This window comes from Vombatus ursinus, unplaced genomic scaffold, assembly GCF_900497805.2.
Source record: "Vombatus ursinus unplaced genomic scaffold, bare-nosed wombat genome assembly UNPS02009824.1, whole genome shotgun sequence".
Classification (NCBI taxonomy): Eukaryota; Metazoa; Chordata; class Mammalia; order Diprotodontia; family Vombatidae; genus Vombatus; species Vombatus ursinus.
Genome location: NW_020949602.1, coordinates 21356 through 38375, shown reverse-complemented (window position 1 = coordinate 38375; position 17020 = coordinate 21356). Strand labels below are relative to the sequence as shown.

Here is a 17020-nt window from a genome sequence, read left to right as displayed (position 1 = left end):
GAGCTGGGAGGGGCCTGAGAACAGGAGATGTCAGAGCTGGGAGGGGCTTTAGAACAGGGGAGGTCAGAGCTGGGAGGGGCCTGAGAACAGGGGTTGTCAGAACTGAGAGGGGCCTTAGAACAAGGAGTGTCAGAGGGGCATCCTTTTAGGACCAAGAAGAGTCCATCTTACATTTTACAGCTTATACTAAGTTTGTGAAATGTAGTGACTGTAAGATTTTCACTGTTCTAAATATTGGGACCTCTCGGGCTCCCTCTGCCCTGGGCCACAGATACTTGCATCATAAAGCAGTCAAGCTGTGTTGTGTCTCTCAGGGGGGCCAGTCTTAGCAGGAAGCAGAGTGAGGGGACCCTAGAAACAGAGATACACCATGACTTCCCTGTGTAAGGGGAGAGATGAGGGGAGTGTAGAACAGCACCAACATCTGGGAGAGCTGGAAAAGGCCTCTTATAGTGTGGAGCCTTCAGGGCATCCTGAGCAGAGGGAGGGCAAGGCCACTCTGGAGGGCAGCTTGCACTGAGCTACAGATTCCAAAGGAATCTTCAGTCCCTCCTGAAGTCTGCGATGACTTTGTGCGATGCCCTCGGAGATCCCGGTCTTTCAGGCTTTAGAAGACGGCCCAGAGACTCACCGTGGTCAAAGACGTTCCCCACACACATCCATCCCTTCGGTGAGGAACCTGTCTGTGGTCAGCTCCGCTGGTCCTAGGCAGACGGGTGGTGCCTCTGTAGAATCTATGCCTTGAAGAACCACAAATTACATTTTAATCTAGCTTGGGCAGCTCTCAAGAGTTTTGCAGCCGCTTGTGAGCCAGCAGCGAAGAGTTTGACTCCTTTGGCCTCAGAGATCCCCAAAAGACCCTTCCAGCTTTATCTCTCCAGTTCCACATTGTGCCTCTGTACAGTTGCGTGTGCCTGTTTTTCATCAGGGGCTGAGCTCTTGAGGCTGGGCTATCTGCCGTGACTCTAGCTATCACAGGCACACACCGATGGGGGCCTCAAGGCCTGGTGCTGCTTCACAGGCATAGCCTGGGGCCAGAGTGCGTGTGCTGTTTGCAGAATGGTCCTCTCTTAGCCCAGGATCAGGAAGCAGTGATTCTGCCCTCGGCAACATGAACCAATTGGAGAATCACAGAATGGAGGAGGGGAGAGGGAGAGAGGGTGGAAGTGCTATCAGATTTTCAGGCTTAGAAAGGGCTTTATCCATACCATCTCATTTGATCCTCAGCAGGCCTGTGAGGTAGGTACAGTGGATTTTATTATCCCAATTTTTACAAAATAATGATTAGTTAACTGGCATGATCTCAAGGCCCATCACTATCCCAGCTGCCCTCCTCTACATGTACTCAGATGATCAATGTCCTTCCTAAATATGGCACCCAGAGCTGAACTCAGCATCCCAGATGGGGTCTGACCAGGGCACGGGACAGTGGGACCCATCATTCCCTCCCTAGTTCTGGACACAAGGCGTTCACTTTGCCAGTTGCCACATTGCCTTGCTTTGGTAGTCATTTTAAATTTTAAATAGAATTTCTCTATCTCTTCCTGGGTTTGGTTGGTTACGCCCAGAAATGTTGGTCACTTGTGTGGTTTTTATTTTATGTACTGCAACTTTGGTGAAATTATTGTCTTAATTAATTTTTAGTTAATTCTCTGGGGTTTTCTAAGTATACATTATATCATCTGCAAAAAGCAATCATTTTGTTTCTTCCACTAACTGACTTTTAAATAATATAGTCTAGAATTTTGCCAGAGATCTTTGCAGATCGTTCTCTCTTCTCTTGTTTTGAACCTCAGGACACTTGCTCTTTTCCAATCCTGCTGCACATTTCCTGCTCACCATGATTGTTCAGATGTCATGGGTGATATCTCAGCCAATTCTTTTAATCCCTTTTAGGCCCTTTGGATTGAGCCAGATGACTTGGGGTCCTAAAGGGTAACTAGATGTACTCCCTACAAGCTCCATACCGATCTGTGGTATCAGCTTCCCTTTTGCCATTTTCCTTTTGTCCTTTCCAGTCCAAAGATTCTTCTCCATGGCAGAGAATAACAGAAGAAAAGTAACAGGAGAAAAATGAAATTTAAGCAGCTCTAGCTTCTTTCCTTAGTCCACTATCATGATCCATGTCATTATTGTTCTTTTGAGAACAAATAGCTATTTCCTCTGCCGAGAGTCGAGCTCCGGGCTCTTTGAGAAGAAACTCAGATGAGTCACTCATCTCCTGGTATTCACTGGTCCTTTTTTACTTATGTCCTTATTGCCATATTTTTTGTTTTGTTTTTTGGCTAGGTGATGGGGTTAAGTGACTTGCCCAGGGTCACACAGCTAGTAAGTGTTATGTGTCTGAGGCCAAATTTGAACTCAGGTCCTGCTGAATCCAGGGCCGATGCTCTATCCACTGCGCCGCCTAGCTGCCCCCTCATTGTCATATTTTTCATTCCTCCAGCCTCCTAACACAAAAGTCAAGAATTTTATTCTGAACATATCCCTTTTCCCCGTGAGTCATCCTTTGTAATAAAGAATAAAAAGGGGCAGGTAGGTGGCGCAGTGGATGGATTCAGGAGGACCTGAGTTCAAATCCAGCCTCAGACACATAACACTTACTAGCTGTGTGACCCTGGGCAAGTCACTCAACCCCATTGCCTAGCCAAAAAAAAAAAAAAGAATTTTAAAAAAGGTGAAGAAAGGGAAATAATTTAGCAAAATAAACTAATACGCTGTGTTCTCTACTCACCGACCACAACTCTGCTAGAAGGGAGAGAATTACATTTTCTCACCTCTTCTTTGGGACAAAACCTGGTCATTATAATCGCAGCCTTCAGGCTACTGTTCTCTCCATTTATATGATTGGGGTCATGGCTTTATTGTTTTCTGGGTTCTTCTTGCTTCACTTTGCATCAGTTCAGATAAGTCTTCCCATTCATCAGCTAGGCTGCCTGCAGACAGTTTGGTGGCACCATAGTGCACAGAGCACTGGACCTGGAGTCAGGAAGACCTAAGTTCAAATCTAGCTCCAGACGCTTACTAGCTGTGTGACACTGAGCAAGTCACTTCACCGCTGTCTGCCTCAGTTTCCTCATCTGTAAAATGGAGATCATAACAGCACCTACTTGACAGGGTAGTTATGAGAATCAAGTGAAATCATGTTTGTAAAGAGCTTAGCACAGTGCCTGACACTTAGTAGGTTCTTAAGACATGCCTGTGTCCTTCCTTCCCTACTCCAGTGGTTTCACCCCATCCTAGATCCCAGGCACTTTGCTCATAGCTAGAAGTACACGCAGTGGTCATCGGTCCCCCTCCCGCATTTCACAGGACAAAGCTGAGGGCCCAGAGAAGTCCCAAGGTCAGTCATCAAGCACTGAGTAAGCACCGCACTAAGGGCGGAGGCTACAAAGAAAAGCAGTGAGAGGCTCAGGAGCTCCCAGTCAGATGGAGAGAGTTGGTGGTGGGAGAGAGAGGCCCAGGGGAGCCCTTGGAGAGGCTCTTGGGAAGCTGGGGTCAACACCTTGTCTTCTCTGCCTGTGCCTCACAGGACAAGGTGTTCTGGACAGACCTGGAGAATGAAGCCATCTTCAGTGCCAACCGACTGAATGGTCTAGAAATCTCCGTCCTGGCTGAGAACCTCAACAACCCTCATGACATCGTCATCTTCCATGAACTGAAGCAGCCGAAAGGTAGGCGGTGACTCCCCGGGAGGATGCCCGCCCACCTGTGCCACCCTACACCTTGAGCTCCCCTCCCTGCCCTTAGCCCCAGCCTGCTCACCTGGTCAGCCTTGGCTTAAGAGTTCAGAGACGGATTGATTTCCTCTTTGAATTTGAATTAATCTCTCTAGAGCTCAGCTAGCACCTGCGAGATAGGCATACCAGCCCTTCTACTGTCCATCTTCCGAGTGCCCAAGAGACTCCGTGTCAGGCAGTTTGTAGCCATACAGCCCCGTGGAGGTGGGAGAGATATTATAAGGATGCCAGAGCTTCTCTACCCCAGTGAGGGCTGATCCTTTGAAATCATCCCCGGGAGGCCGCGCAGTAATTCTAAACACGTCCTCATAACTTAGATAACATCTGGTTCCTCTTTGGAAGCCACATTCAAGGTGTGCTTTGAGATCATTCTTGTGGATCGGTGTTTTGAAGCAGATTTCTGTCCTCTGAAGGTGGGTCTGATTTTCAGAAGCAGTTTAGTCATTGGAGGAATAAGATGTGGCATGTGAACGTCTCATCTCTGCTCTGTGCTGGAGGACGACCAGACCAGACCTTTGGGGGAAAATGAGGGGCAGTGGGGGACGTCTCAGGGAAGCAGCTTTCTGCTTGATGCGAGGCGGACGTCGCTAACAGCAAGAACAGTCCCCAGGCAGAATGGGCGGCCTGGATGGGGGGTGGCTTTTCCCTTCTTGGAAGTCTTTGTGTGGAGGCTGGGTGCCCATTTGTTGGGGATGGGCTAGTGGGAATTCTTGTTCAAAGTGTGGCTTAAGTCAGGTGACCTCCAAGGTCCAGCCCAGCTCAGAGCTAATAGCCAGCATTTGTATCGAACATTAGGGTTTGCAAAGCGATGTGATGTGCTTTCTTGCTTGAGACTCATTAACAGCCCCGGGAGGCCAGTACTATTATTGGCCCCATTTTCCAGATGAGAAAACTGAGGCAGACAGAGGTGAAGTGAGTTGCCATGGTCAGTCATGCAGCTAGTAAGTGCCTGAGGCTAGACTTGAACTCAAGTGTTCCTGACTCCAGGCCCAGAGCTCTCACCACTGTACCACGTGGTTGCCTTGGAGATTCAGGGATGTTCTGGATTGGCCTAGAGAATGCCGTTTTGCATCAGAAATTAGATGTGACTCAAAAGTAATAAAACATAAACCGCAGAACGCCAATACTGGAAGAGGCCTTCAGCTGGGGAAACCAAGGCCCCGAGTAGGGACGGGACCTGCCTACAGTCAGGTTTTTTTTTTTTTTTCGCTGATCTGTAAACTCCCTTTCTGGTGAGTTTCTCAAATAATACAATAGTGTCCTTTATTTATAAGTGAAGAAAGATCCTTGACCTGGGTGTCAGGAGAGCCTTTCATTGACTGCAGAATCTTGGGGTGATCACTGCCCCAATCTGGGCCTCAGTTCGCTCTTCTCTAAAATGGGGAGGTTAGCTTAGTGCGTATGAAGATGTTCCTTCCAATGTTAGTCTGTGAAGGAGGAGGATAAGTTTGCCCGGGCTCTCACGGAGTCTGTATCAGAGCCCAGGCACCCTCCTTTCTAGCCATGGCCAAAGCTGTTAGGCTGGGGTCACCCTCCACTTTATCTCCAAGCATCCATTGTAGATTGTCTAGAGGAGGCCAGGATGGTCAAGGGCCTGGAGCCCATTATATGGGACTCACTTGAAAGAACGTTGGAGAAGAGAAGACTTGGGGTGGGGGTGTCTCCAAGGATCTGGGGAGGAAGGATCTAATCATTCTGCCTGGCCCTGGAGGGAAGTGCCAGGAACAATTGGGGGATGGGGGGGGATCTCAAAGAGACCAGCTGAGGTTTGATGTCAGGAAAGAATTCCTAGCAAGGAGAGCTCCCCAAAGTGGAGGGGCTTCCTCGGGGTGTGGGTCCCCCTCCTGGGAGGTCTTCACCTGAACAGTCACTCATTGAATTCCCTTTGTGTGGGGGTTGACCTCCCTGGCTTCTGAGCTCCCTAAAAGTCTGTGATTCTACAGGAATCTGTAGGGCCCCATGATGGTATAGGGAAAGCCCACAGTTGGAGCCGGGACGCCCATCTCTGGGTTAATCAGGTTACCCTCCTGAGCCCCAGTGTCCCTGTCTTCTAAACAGGGCTGCCTCGAGGGTCTGTGAGGATATCCAGAGGGGAGGCTTTCCTCTTGCCCCAGGTCTAGAGTTCCCCCTCATCTGAGCCGTCACCCTGCTTGCTCTCTCTCTCTTACTCTCACTCTCTCTCCTCCTCAGCTCCCGATGCCTGCGAGCAGAGCTCTCAGCCCAACGGTGGCTGTGAATACCTGTGCCTTCCTGCCCCCCAGATCTCCATCCACTCCCCCAAGTATACCTGTGCCTGTCCCGACTCCATGTGGCTGGGCCCAGATATGAAGAGGTGCTATCGAGGTGAGAGCCGCCATGGGCAGGCGTGGGATTATTGGCTCCCTCTCTCCCCATCCCCTTCCCCCTTTGTGCCCCAGGTGTTTCGGTTAGAGCCAGGTGCAGGATGTGGAGCTGGGGGCCCAGTTCAAATCCTACTGCCTGCATGTCCTTGGTCTAGTCACTTCCTGAGCATCTGCTGGGATGAGCTCTGCAATGGCCATAATTCTCTTCATGGGGATTGTGGAGGAACAATTCTGTAAGTCTTAACTAATGCTTTAAAGAAATGGGCATTGTCTTTGTTAAGTGAGGAGTCTGTGCAGGCCCGGCCAAGTGAACTGCCCACCTAGCCTATGAAGAACATTCGTTCCTTCATTCATAAGTCCTGCCGAGTGTCCCCTCGGTCCAAACCAGCATGGGGACAAAGGCTGAAAACAACGCAGTCTTGCCCTCAAGAAGCATGCAGTCTACTAGGAGGGGGATGACACATCTAAGATTCCCATCACTGGAGGCTGAGTGTGGTGGGGCAGAGGAGGGAGCCAGACAGAGCACCCGAGGGCAGTTAGACAGTTAAACTCATCAGGGAAGGGTTCACGGAGCAGGGCTCCCCTGAGCTAGACCTTGAGGGGAGAGATCTTCAGCAGGTGGGGATGAGGCGAATGGGCTCTCCATCATGGTAGCCTGGGCAGATGCCTGGAGGTGGGAGAGGGCAGGTCCATTCTGGGGAACTAGCCCCGTTCAGCTCAGATACAGAATGTGTGAAGAGGAGAAGGAAAGGGGAAGGGGGGCGGGGAATAAGCATTTATTAAGTACCTACTGTGTGCCAGGCCCTTTATAAATATTATCTCATTTGGTCAAGTATGCGATACGGCTAGATAAAGGTAGAACCAGATGGAGCAAGGCCTTGACTGCCGAGGCAAAGAGTTTGTATTTTATCCTAGTTAGCATTGGTCATTGGGATGGATGGAGTGAAATTAATAAAAAGGCATTTATTAAATACCTGTTGTGTACCAGCACCTTAGTATCATACAATCTAGACCTTGAGCCAAGCCTCCTTAGTTTCCTGATAAGGAAACTGAGGCAAAGGGAGGCCAAGTGAGTTGTCCGAGGTGACATAAGTATGGATTTGAGCCTTGGTTTTCCAAATTGAGAGAAAGTGTTCTTTCTACTGTATCCCAAGGAGCAGAAAGAACATAGTTCCTGCCCTCAAAGAGCTTTCATTCTTACCAAGGGAGACAGCACAAGTCAGTGTCAGTCAGGAAGCTCACATTTATTAAGTGCCTACTGTGTACAAGGCCTGGAGTGAACATAATGGAAGGAGTGCCTGGAGAATTAAGGAATAGGGTATGGTCGCTTGAAAAGCCCCTTCCAGAAGGGATGGTTCTGTTGGTTTAATTACTGTGGCCCCGAGGGAAGGTGGAAAGCAAGGGGAGGTGGTAGGGGAAATGTGGCAGGGCAGATATCAAGATGCCAGGGATGGGGAGATGGTATGGGAAGCATGGCCTGGGGCTGGCCCAATGCAGTGAGTTAGGTCAGCTTGCACATTTTTTCATTCATCCATATTGCAAGCACTTTATCAGCCAACCAGCACTTATTAAATGCCTACTGTATGCCAGGCCTGCATTAGCCCCAAGCTCAGGTCAGCGTGGCTGGGCTCAGATTTAATGATCACCGCAGCGAGGAGAGGAGGGGCCCAGGAGCCTTGAGTCGGAGCAGGCCAGCTTGGACGATTGACCCTGTCTTCCCTCCACAGCCCCTCCATCTACCTCAACAACGACATTGGCCTCCACCACCATGAGGACCCCCGGCACAAACCTTGTCACCACCAGCCCCGTCTCCCACCCCAGCCACACGAGGAACCAGAGCTCGGGGACGTCCCCTAGTGAGCCCAGCATTAGCGCGTCTTCACCAGGGGTTCCCACCCCAGGAAACAGCAACCACTCCCAGCACTGTAAGGATTCTTGTTCTTGCTGCCCTTTTGGGGGGGGAGGGGAGAAGAGAGAGCCAGGAGGGGGTGGGTTACCCTGTCACCTGCAGGACGCCCCACCCGGGCTGGATTTAAATGATAATGCAAGGTCCTCCCCGAGGAAGGGGGCAGGGTGGTACAATGGGAAGTGTCCTGGCCTTGCCATCAGAAGACTTGGGCTGAGGCCCAGCTGGGCCCCTTGTGGGCATGACCTCGGGCAAAGCCTGTCCCTCTTCTGGGTCCCACTTTGCTCATCTTTAAGTTGGAGGTGTCAGACCTCCTAAATGAGCCATACGTCTCTTCCTGCTCTGGCATCCTGGGCTGAGGGGCCTTCCTGGTGATGAGATTCTGAATTATTAATAAGAACAGCTCACATTCCCATAACCTTTAAGGTTTGCCTGATGCCTATCAAAGTATCTCCTTGATGCCTCAGAAGGGGCTAAAGAAAAGTGGTCTTTATCCTCCTTTTATAGATGGGGAAATGAGTTCAGAGTTATTAAGTGACTTACTTAAAATCACACAGCTAGTCAGTGTTTGAGGCAGGATCTGAACCCAGGTCTTTCTGATTCCAAGTCCAATGCTCTATCTTTCATGTCATGCTATCTCATGCATTATATGTTCTAAGCTCCCTCTGAGCTCTGACATCCCCTGTTCTAAGGCCCCTCCCAGCTCTGACCTTCCCTGTTCTAAGGCCCCTCCCAACTGTGACATTCTTTATTCTAAGGCCTTCTGAGCTTTCCTTTCCTTACCTGCCAATGAAAACATCCTCCCCAGCTCCACCCCAGGGTGGGGCCAGGAGCTACAGAAGCTCCCCCATCACTGCCTCAACCTCAGGGTGCCTGGCTGGGTTCCTGTAAAAGCCTGCCCCCCAGATAGTCATCCCTATTCCCCCTGTCTGCCCAAGCCTTGGCCTAGCCCCCAGATGAAAATAATTAAGTTCAGAGCTTATTAAAATGTTAGGCACAGTAATTGTCACCTTTAGAAATGTGCTGTCTCATTAACAAGTAAATGTCTTTTTAATTGAGTTACCTGCCCAGGAGGAATTCATTTGGAAGGATAAACTCTGTTGGAAATCATTTTCCACGCACCACTGACCTTGTCCACAGCTGTGGAGGGAAGGAATGGGAAGGTCCTGGTCTGATGAGGCCCCTCTGGGAAACCCCCCCTTCCAGTTCTTCACCAAAACCTCCTCCTCAGGACCCTTGGTGTGGGAGGATTCTGGCAGCCACCATCCCGGGTTTTATTAGTGTTCCTTTGGCTTCTGAGACAAACGTGGGAACCTCCCTCCCCAGTTACACCTCACTGACTTTGTTTTACATGACTTCATATGTATAATGGGTATAATATTTCTTACCTTCTCAATGGGTGGGAGAGGGGGTTGAGAAAGGGGGAATTTGGAACTAAAAATTTTGAAAATTAATTAAAAAACAACAATAACAAAAGCAAAAAAACTCAGAGCCTGAGTGCACTGCAGGCTTTGTTTTGTTACTCCACACCCTGGAGAGGAAGACCATCCCCCTTTCCACAAGAGAGACAGCAGGGTGTAGGCAGAAGAGCACTGGGGTCATTTGCTGTGTGTCTCTGGGCAAGGCAATTCCCTCTCTGACCCTTAGTTTCTTTATCTATAAAATTTGGCTACATCCTTTATCTATAAAATTTCTTTATCTATAAAATTATAAAATTGTAATAATAGCTGTACCACCTACTTCCTTGGGTTGTTGTGGGGATGCACTGTATAGACCTTAATGTGCTGTACACATGAGAGTTGTTCACAGATAACCATGAGATTTAGAGTTAGAAAGGACCTTGGAAGTCTTCTGGTCCAACCCCTTCATTTTACATATGAGAAAACTGAGGCCTGAGGGAGGGGAAAGCGACTTTCCCAACATCACGTAGCCAGCAATCATCGGAGCCAGGATTATGATCATTATTATAATTATTTCAATTTCAAGAGATGTAGGATCTTTTGAGAGCATACCCATCTTTTTCTGGCCTGTCCTTGCCAGGTTTGGGAATCAGAACCATATTTGCTTCCTAGAAACAATGGAACAAAATGACTTCTTTTTCTATTTTTGAGAAAATTATATGATATAGGGATTTGTTCTTTTAGTTTTCCATCGAATTCTCTTGTGAAAAATGCATGATGATTTGGTATGTGGCTATTCCTTAATAGCTTGTTCAGTTTCTCCTAAGATCGGTTTGTCTATTTCTTGCCTTGTTAATTTGAGTGTTTCATGTTTTTGTAAATGTTTATTTTTATGTTTTCTATAAATTTATTCTCTATATTTTATATGCTCTTTCTTTTACTGGCATTTTTTTTTTTTGTATGAAGCTATAATTCAGTTGGTGGAGGAAAGTCCATCAATGCAGATTGGCAAATTATCTGTGATTTATAGTCTAAGAGTGATGCCTGTAGCATTAAGAGAACAAGTGACTTGCCCAGGGTCACATAGCCAGAATATGTCAAAGATGAGTCTTTAACCCAGGTCTAACCATTTCCAAGGCTGGCTCGGTAGCCCCCATACCAGTTTTTTCTTTCTTGGGTTTTCTTTGAGATCCTGCCCTGTCTTTCTGGTTCTGGTCATTGGATTCTCCTCATGCTTTTGAGGGAATTTGCTAAAGGTTTGTCGATCTTAATCGGCCTTTTCCGATGATTGATTTTCGTTTTCTTCTTCAATACAATTATTCTTTTAATTTTTGTTCATTGATTTTGCCTTTTCTTGTAATGATTTCCTGTTTGGTATTTGTTATTGTGTGTTACTTTGTTCCTTTTCTAATTTATTTAATGGCTAACTCCACTCATAAATATTCTCTCCCTTTCTGGTTTAATAAGTGTGGAGGATGGAGATTTGCCTCTGAGCACTGCTTTGGCTACATCCCTTAAATCTGAATAGGTAGTATTTATGTTGTCATTATCTTTAATGTTATCTATTATTGTTTGCATAATTTGTTAACTCAGGAATTATTCAACAAATCATTTTTTTCAGTATGCATACAAGCCAGAATTTTTGAGAGCAATTTCCTTGTTAATTACTATCTTTATTGCTTTGTAATCTATGAACAGTGTTTAAAATTTCTGCCCTTTCGAGTTGAAAATGCACAGAACAGAACCTCTATTCATTCATACTGTGACCCTTTTCATGGCTGAGTCAATGGTTTCATGAACTGCTATAGCTTAAAAAAAAACTTCCCTGGGGTCCCAGAGTCCTGGTGATGAGCCCCTTGGTGCCTAGCAAGGCTGGTCTTGGGCAGCAGACCCCAGCAGACCTCCCCTCTCTCCCTCTCTGGTGGGAGTGAGCTGCTCATCCTTTTAAATTCCTTCTTCTGGGGGCGAGGTTTCCATGAAGTCTGAGTCAAGCTTGTACCCTGTAGCCTGTTGACTTGAAGTGGGACCTTCTTTGGGGCTGTCTGTTGGGGAGCTGACTTTGATATGGAAAACGGACAAAGCAACTTTTGAAATAAAGAACCAGGCTCTTCTCTGAAAAAAACAATATAGACCTACCTCACATGTGAGAGTTGCGGGGTAAACCTATATAAACCAGAGACTGTATGTAGGCTTCTAGATCCAGAGCAAGAAAGGCCAGCTAGTCTGACTGCCCCCCACCCCATTTTCCATATGAGATAAATGACCTGTCCAAGGTCACACATCAGAGGCAGGATTCAAACCCAGGTCTTCCAGCTCTCAAACCAGAGTATCATGAGGTTGACAATATGGACACTCCCACCAAGTGCTCATTCAATATGAGCGCCATGTGTCACTACGCGTATTGTGAAGAACATAACCTAGGGCAGCTAGGTGGTGCCATAGTTCATAGAGCACCAGGCCCAAAGTTAGGAAGACCCGAGTTCAAATCGCGCCTCAGACACTTACTAGTTGTGTGACCTAGGGGTTGGGCCAGATGGCGTCTGAGGTCCTTTCCAGTCCCAAGTCAGCCATCTTTCCTCTTTTCTGCCACTTTGAAGTGGGGATGTAGACTTAGACAGGGGCAATGCTCTGTCAGAGTTTACGAAGTCAATGCGTTTCTACATCTTGCAGATGGGACCATGGGTGGCAAGCTGGTCTCCACAGCCACAGCCGCCGTCATCGGCATCATCGTCCCTGTGGGTAAGTGGGGGCCCCCTGAATCCTCTTCTTTGATTTGGGGAAGGAGGAAAAAGCCATTATCTCTGGGCCTGAGTAGGGAGGAAGACGTGGAGAAATGGCCCCATGGAAGACTTCCTTCTCCCTGCCCATCTTCTCTTCCGCTTTATCTTCAATGAGCTGGGCAGTGTGCTGGGCTGTCTCTAGTACTGCAGAGAGTTCAGTGACCATTGGACCAGCCTTCTGCTCCACGTGGGTATGGAGACGTGGGCCATAGGCCAGACCCGTCCCTGAGATGAGAAGGAAAAGTGGTAATGAGGAGCCCCCTGCCCCCAAACCAACACAATCCTAGCCACATGAATAGAAATCTAGGATTAAGACTTCAGAAGGAAATGCTGACGTTTTCTGATCGAGAGGACCGTGTCTGGCTCTGGCTGCCACATCCTAGGAGGGACACGGGCCGAGCCTGAGAGTGTCCAGAGAAGGCAGTCTGGGACAGAGAGAGAAAAACCAGGATAATGCGGTAGAAGGCCTTAGGAAGCAGAGCACTGGGGAGCCCCCGAAAGTCTGTGAGCAGAGAGTGTCCTCAACAGACCTTTGCCCTAAGAAATGAGGTCTTTGGGGGATGGACATGAAAGAAGAAAGACTTGAGACAGGAAGGCCAATTAGATTGTTAGTCAATAAGCATTTATTAAGTACCTACTACGTGCCAGGCACTGTGCTAAGTGCTGGGAATACAAAAAGATGCAAAAGATAGTCCCTGCCTTTGAGGAGCTAACAGTCTATTGGGGGAGACACCATCCAAAAAATATATACAAACAAGCTGTAGACAGGATAAATAGGAAATAATTCACTCGTGTTGAGGGATTGGGAAAGGCTTCCTTTAGAAGGTGGGATTTTTGCTAGGATTTGAAGGGATAAGAAAGTCTCCAAGTCAGGAGATGGTATGTCTTGGAGAAGTTGGATCAGCGCCTCTGTGTGTGTGTGTGTGTGTGTGTGTGTAAGAAGACTGGAAAGGTTGTGGGAGGGGGTGGGGGTGGTGCTAGGGCTTTGATCACCAAACAGGACTTTTTAATTTGGTCCTTGAGGTGATAGGGAGCCCCTGGAGTTTATTGAATAAGGGATAACAAGGGGAGGCCTGTGCTTTGACAGCTGAGTAGAGGCTAGATTGGAGTGGGGAGAACCTGGTGGCCTGCAATCCCACCAGCAGCTATTTCAGTGTTAGGTGATGAGGACTTGAGCCAGGGGACGGAGAGGAGGGGTGGCAGAAGATGTTACAAAGGTGGAATGAGAGGATTTGACAACAGATGAGCTATGGGGTGGGGAGGTGTGAGAGAGAGTGATGTGTCAAGGGTGGCACTGAGGTCAGGCGACGGGGAGCAAGGGCGAGTTTAGTTTGGGGGGGCTGATGATGGTTCAGTTTGGACATCTTGACTCCGAGATTCCAAAGGGCCTCCACTTATACAGGGAGAGATACCTGAAAGGAGCTGACAAGGCTTTGCCCTGGAAAACAGAGTTGGGAGTCATAAGAGGAAGTCATAGGGAGGTTAATTTCAACTCAGCCTAAGGAAAGACGTCTTACCAGTCTGGAGCTGTCCCGTTATGGGACAGGCACCTCTCGGGGAATGAGAGATCTTTGAGAAGAGGCCAGATGGCCCCTCGTGGGGAACGTTGTGGGGTCCGAGGTCTCGTCGAGGTCTGGAAAGCTCTGACCTGGGGCCAAGGTGGGAGCACTTCGTAGTGCCTGGGCTGAAGCGTCCTCTCTCTCCACCAATCCGCACACACAGGGGTCATCGCCCTGCTAGGCATGAGTGGCTACCTAATCTGGAGGAACTGGAAGAGGAAGAATACAAAAAGCATGAACTTTGACAACCCTGTGTACAGGAAGACAACAGAGGAGGAAGACGAGGATGAGATCCACATTGGGAGGGCGGCGCAGATTGGGCACGTCTACCCTGCGGTGAGTCCTTGGAGAGCAGTGGCGGAGGGAGGGCGTCCTCTCGTGGGCCCGGCATGCTGCCCCCCTTCCCCCCGCCCTTCTACATCTCTTCCTTCCCCTCTGTCTCTCTCTTCCTCCTTCCTTCCCTTCTCTCCCTTTTCCCTCTTTTTTCCTTTTTCTACTCCCTCTTTCTCTTCTCTCTTCTGCCTCTCCCTTTTCCCTCCTTCTCTCTCTCCCTCCCTCTGCCCTGCCTTCTGTACTTCCTCCTGTTCCTTCTCTTCTACCTCCCCGTTCCTCTTTGACTCCCTCCCATTCTCTCCCTCTCCTCCTCCATCCCCATCTCACCCCTTTCTACTTCTCAGTGACTCTGATTATTGGGAAGTTTTTCCTTATCACAGAATCACCAAACTGGAGAATTGAAAGGGATTTCAGTGGTCACCTGGTCCAAGCCAGACCCCCAAACAATCCCCGTAGTAGTATGAATGAATGAATGAATGAATGAATGAAAAAACATTTGTTACGTCTTACTGCAGCACGTAGTAAGGGTACAAACAGAAAAGGTTCTTATGTGGGGCGTTTCAGCTGCAAGTCAGATGGAAAGATCCCAGGGTCCTCGGGGAGTAGCAGCCAAGTAGACGGTCCAGCCCCTTCTTTATTAGCATTTCCATGAGTAAACCCACCTCCGTGTCAGAGATGGGATCATTCGAAGGTGCCCATGACTTTGGTGGTTTTCAGTAGCTGTGTCTGCCGAGGAGGTCCCTGGGGGCTTTGCCCCCAAAAGAAGCAGCACTGCTGTGTGTATCTGTCACCCCAAACTTTGCTTCCCCGGGCTATTGGACTATGGAGCTTCTGCTTGAAGCCCTCCTGGGAGTGGGAGCCCAGGCCTCTTTGGGACAGCAGTCATTGCTAGGAAGTGTTTCCTACCGTCTAGCCTCGGCTGGCCTCTTAACAGCTCTCCGCATACTCTTCCTGGTTCTGCCCTTCAGGGCCGTACAGAAGACTCATTCTTCTTCTACGTGCCAAGTATCTGAGAAAGGTACTTGAACCCAGTGTTGTATCTTTCCTGAGTCTTTTCTCCTCTATGCTCGACATCCCCGGTTCTCTCAGTCCATCTGAGGCGATGTACGTAGTCGCCGGTTCTTTGGGGCACCAATTGCCCTCTTTTTGTCAAACTTGAGTTTGACTGATATTGACCCATTAACAACCACAGTTTGGATCCTATCATGCAATCAGTTTCAAAACCACCTAAATAGATAACTTCTAATCTCTTCGTCTTTCCTAGAATGGAGTGCCCAGAACGGAATGCAGTAATCTGACTGGTCTAGATAGAGGACGGTGGCATGACCACTTCTCTCCTTTCAAACACTAGGCCGTCTAAGATCACATTGGGGTTTTGGCCACCATGTTAAGTATCTACTCCTACTGAGCAATCCATTAAAACCCCCAGATTTTTTTCCACATATTTGTCTAAGCATACCTCCCCCAATTTGTATATATGAGTTTATTTTTAACCCAAGTGTAGAACTTTAAATTTACTGCTAATTTTATCATTAGAATTTGGCCCATTATTAAAATTTTTATTATTAGCTTAACCACCACCAGACACACCAGTGTATTGATTTATTTTCCTTGCCCATACCTGTTACTACAAGGGAGGAATTTTGATTCAGCCCAGGCTCTTACCTGTTGAAAACTGCCTCTGTTGACCGCCATGGTAACCATCCTTCCCAACTCTGTGCCTTCTATAGAACTGGCCTCCTGTGGCCTTATTAAAGTCATCAATAAAAATATTTACTGTCACCAGGCCAAGGTCAGATCCCTGGGGCATTCCACCGGAGAACTCTCCCCCAAAGTGATATTAACACATTCATGATCACATTTGGGTCCTATCACTCAGCCAGTTCTGAAGTCACCTAAATATAGAACGTAAGAGTGGCACGAGCCCAAATGTAAGTAACTGCATCTCTGTCGTCTCCCTGGTTTACACATCTAAGCCCCTAGTCTGGTGACTGCCTCCTGGCCTCTGATGCTGCCTTTGAGTGTTGGGGCAGGGCATTTCCCACTTCTGGGGCTCAGTTTCTTCCTCTGTGAAACGAGACGGTCCCACGAGAAGGTCTTTAGAGCAAGGATGCTGCGATCCTATGGGGAAGGACACGGTCTTGCTCGGGAAGACAGCGTCTGTTCTCACTCTCACTCTGCTTTGTTCTGTATCCCCAGCGTGTGGCTTTAAGCCTGGAAGACGACGGGTTGCCCTGAGGACGAGCACCCCTCCATGCCTGATGGGATCAAACACATGCACTGGACTCTTTCTGGACACTGGATGGATGGACGGACGGATGCATCTCTTTGCCTGGGGTTTCGTGTGTGTGAGCAAGGGAGTGAGGGTGCGTGTCTTCGTGTGTGCTTGGGATTCTTTTTAAAAATTTATGTTGCAGAAAGGTAACCACAAAGTTATAATGAACTGCAGACATCCAAAGGATGTGAGAGTTTTGTATGTATAATGTTTTATACGCGTCTTACCTGGCTGCACTACCCGTAAGGAAGAGCAGAGCAGCCCCTGCTGAGCAACTAACATGATGGATGGAACCAGACCCAGCCCGGCAGGACAGGAGCTGGCTTACCGTTTTAAAATTATATTTATAGAGGGTGTTGAGGGGGGTTTTGTAAATAAAATGAAGACGCTTTGTGGCTATCCATCAGCATAAGTTTAAAAAAATGACGAGCCCCTTCATGTCCTCCCCACTCCCCAGCACCCCATCTAGAGTATTTATTAACATATTTCACAGAAAAGAGCTGTAAATAATTTAGAGAGGCGAGAGTATTTATTTTGGGGTATGTTTGGCTTGCTGTGTATAGACTGTGTGGGGGCGGTCAGAAGGAGTGGACCTCTTCGGACATTGAACTTTGAAATACAGACAGTCCTGCTGCAAAGCCCCAAGGCCACGCCACTCAACAAGGAGGGTCCAGGATGGCTCTGG

The 17020-nt window shown here is 48.3% G+C and overlaps 1 protein-coding gene across 1 annotated transcript in view; it reads left to right on the top strand.

Moving 5' to 3' along the window:
* LRP8 (LDL receptor related protein 8) overlaps positions 1–16734 on the top strand; it is a 132287-nt gene extending 115553 nt beyond the window's left edge. Inside the window, exons 15-20 of the mRNA XM_027852724.1 lie at positions 3533–3674; positions 5931–6083; positions 7810–8007; positions 12059–12127; positions 13891–14063; positions 16260–16734. Coding sequence (XP_027708525.1) covers positions 3533–3674; positions 5931–6083; positions 7810–8007; positions 12059–12127; positions 13891–14063; positions 16260–16298 — 774 coding nt within the window. The 3' untranslated portion in view covers positions 16299–16734. The remainder of the gene's footprint in view (positions 1–3532; positions 3675–5930; positions 6084–7809; positions 8008–12058; positions 12128–13890; positions 14064–16259) is intronic.
* Positions 16735–17020: the final 286 nt, after the last annotated feature.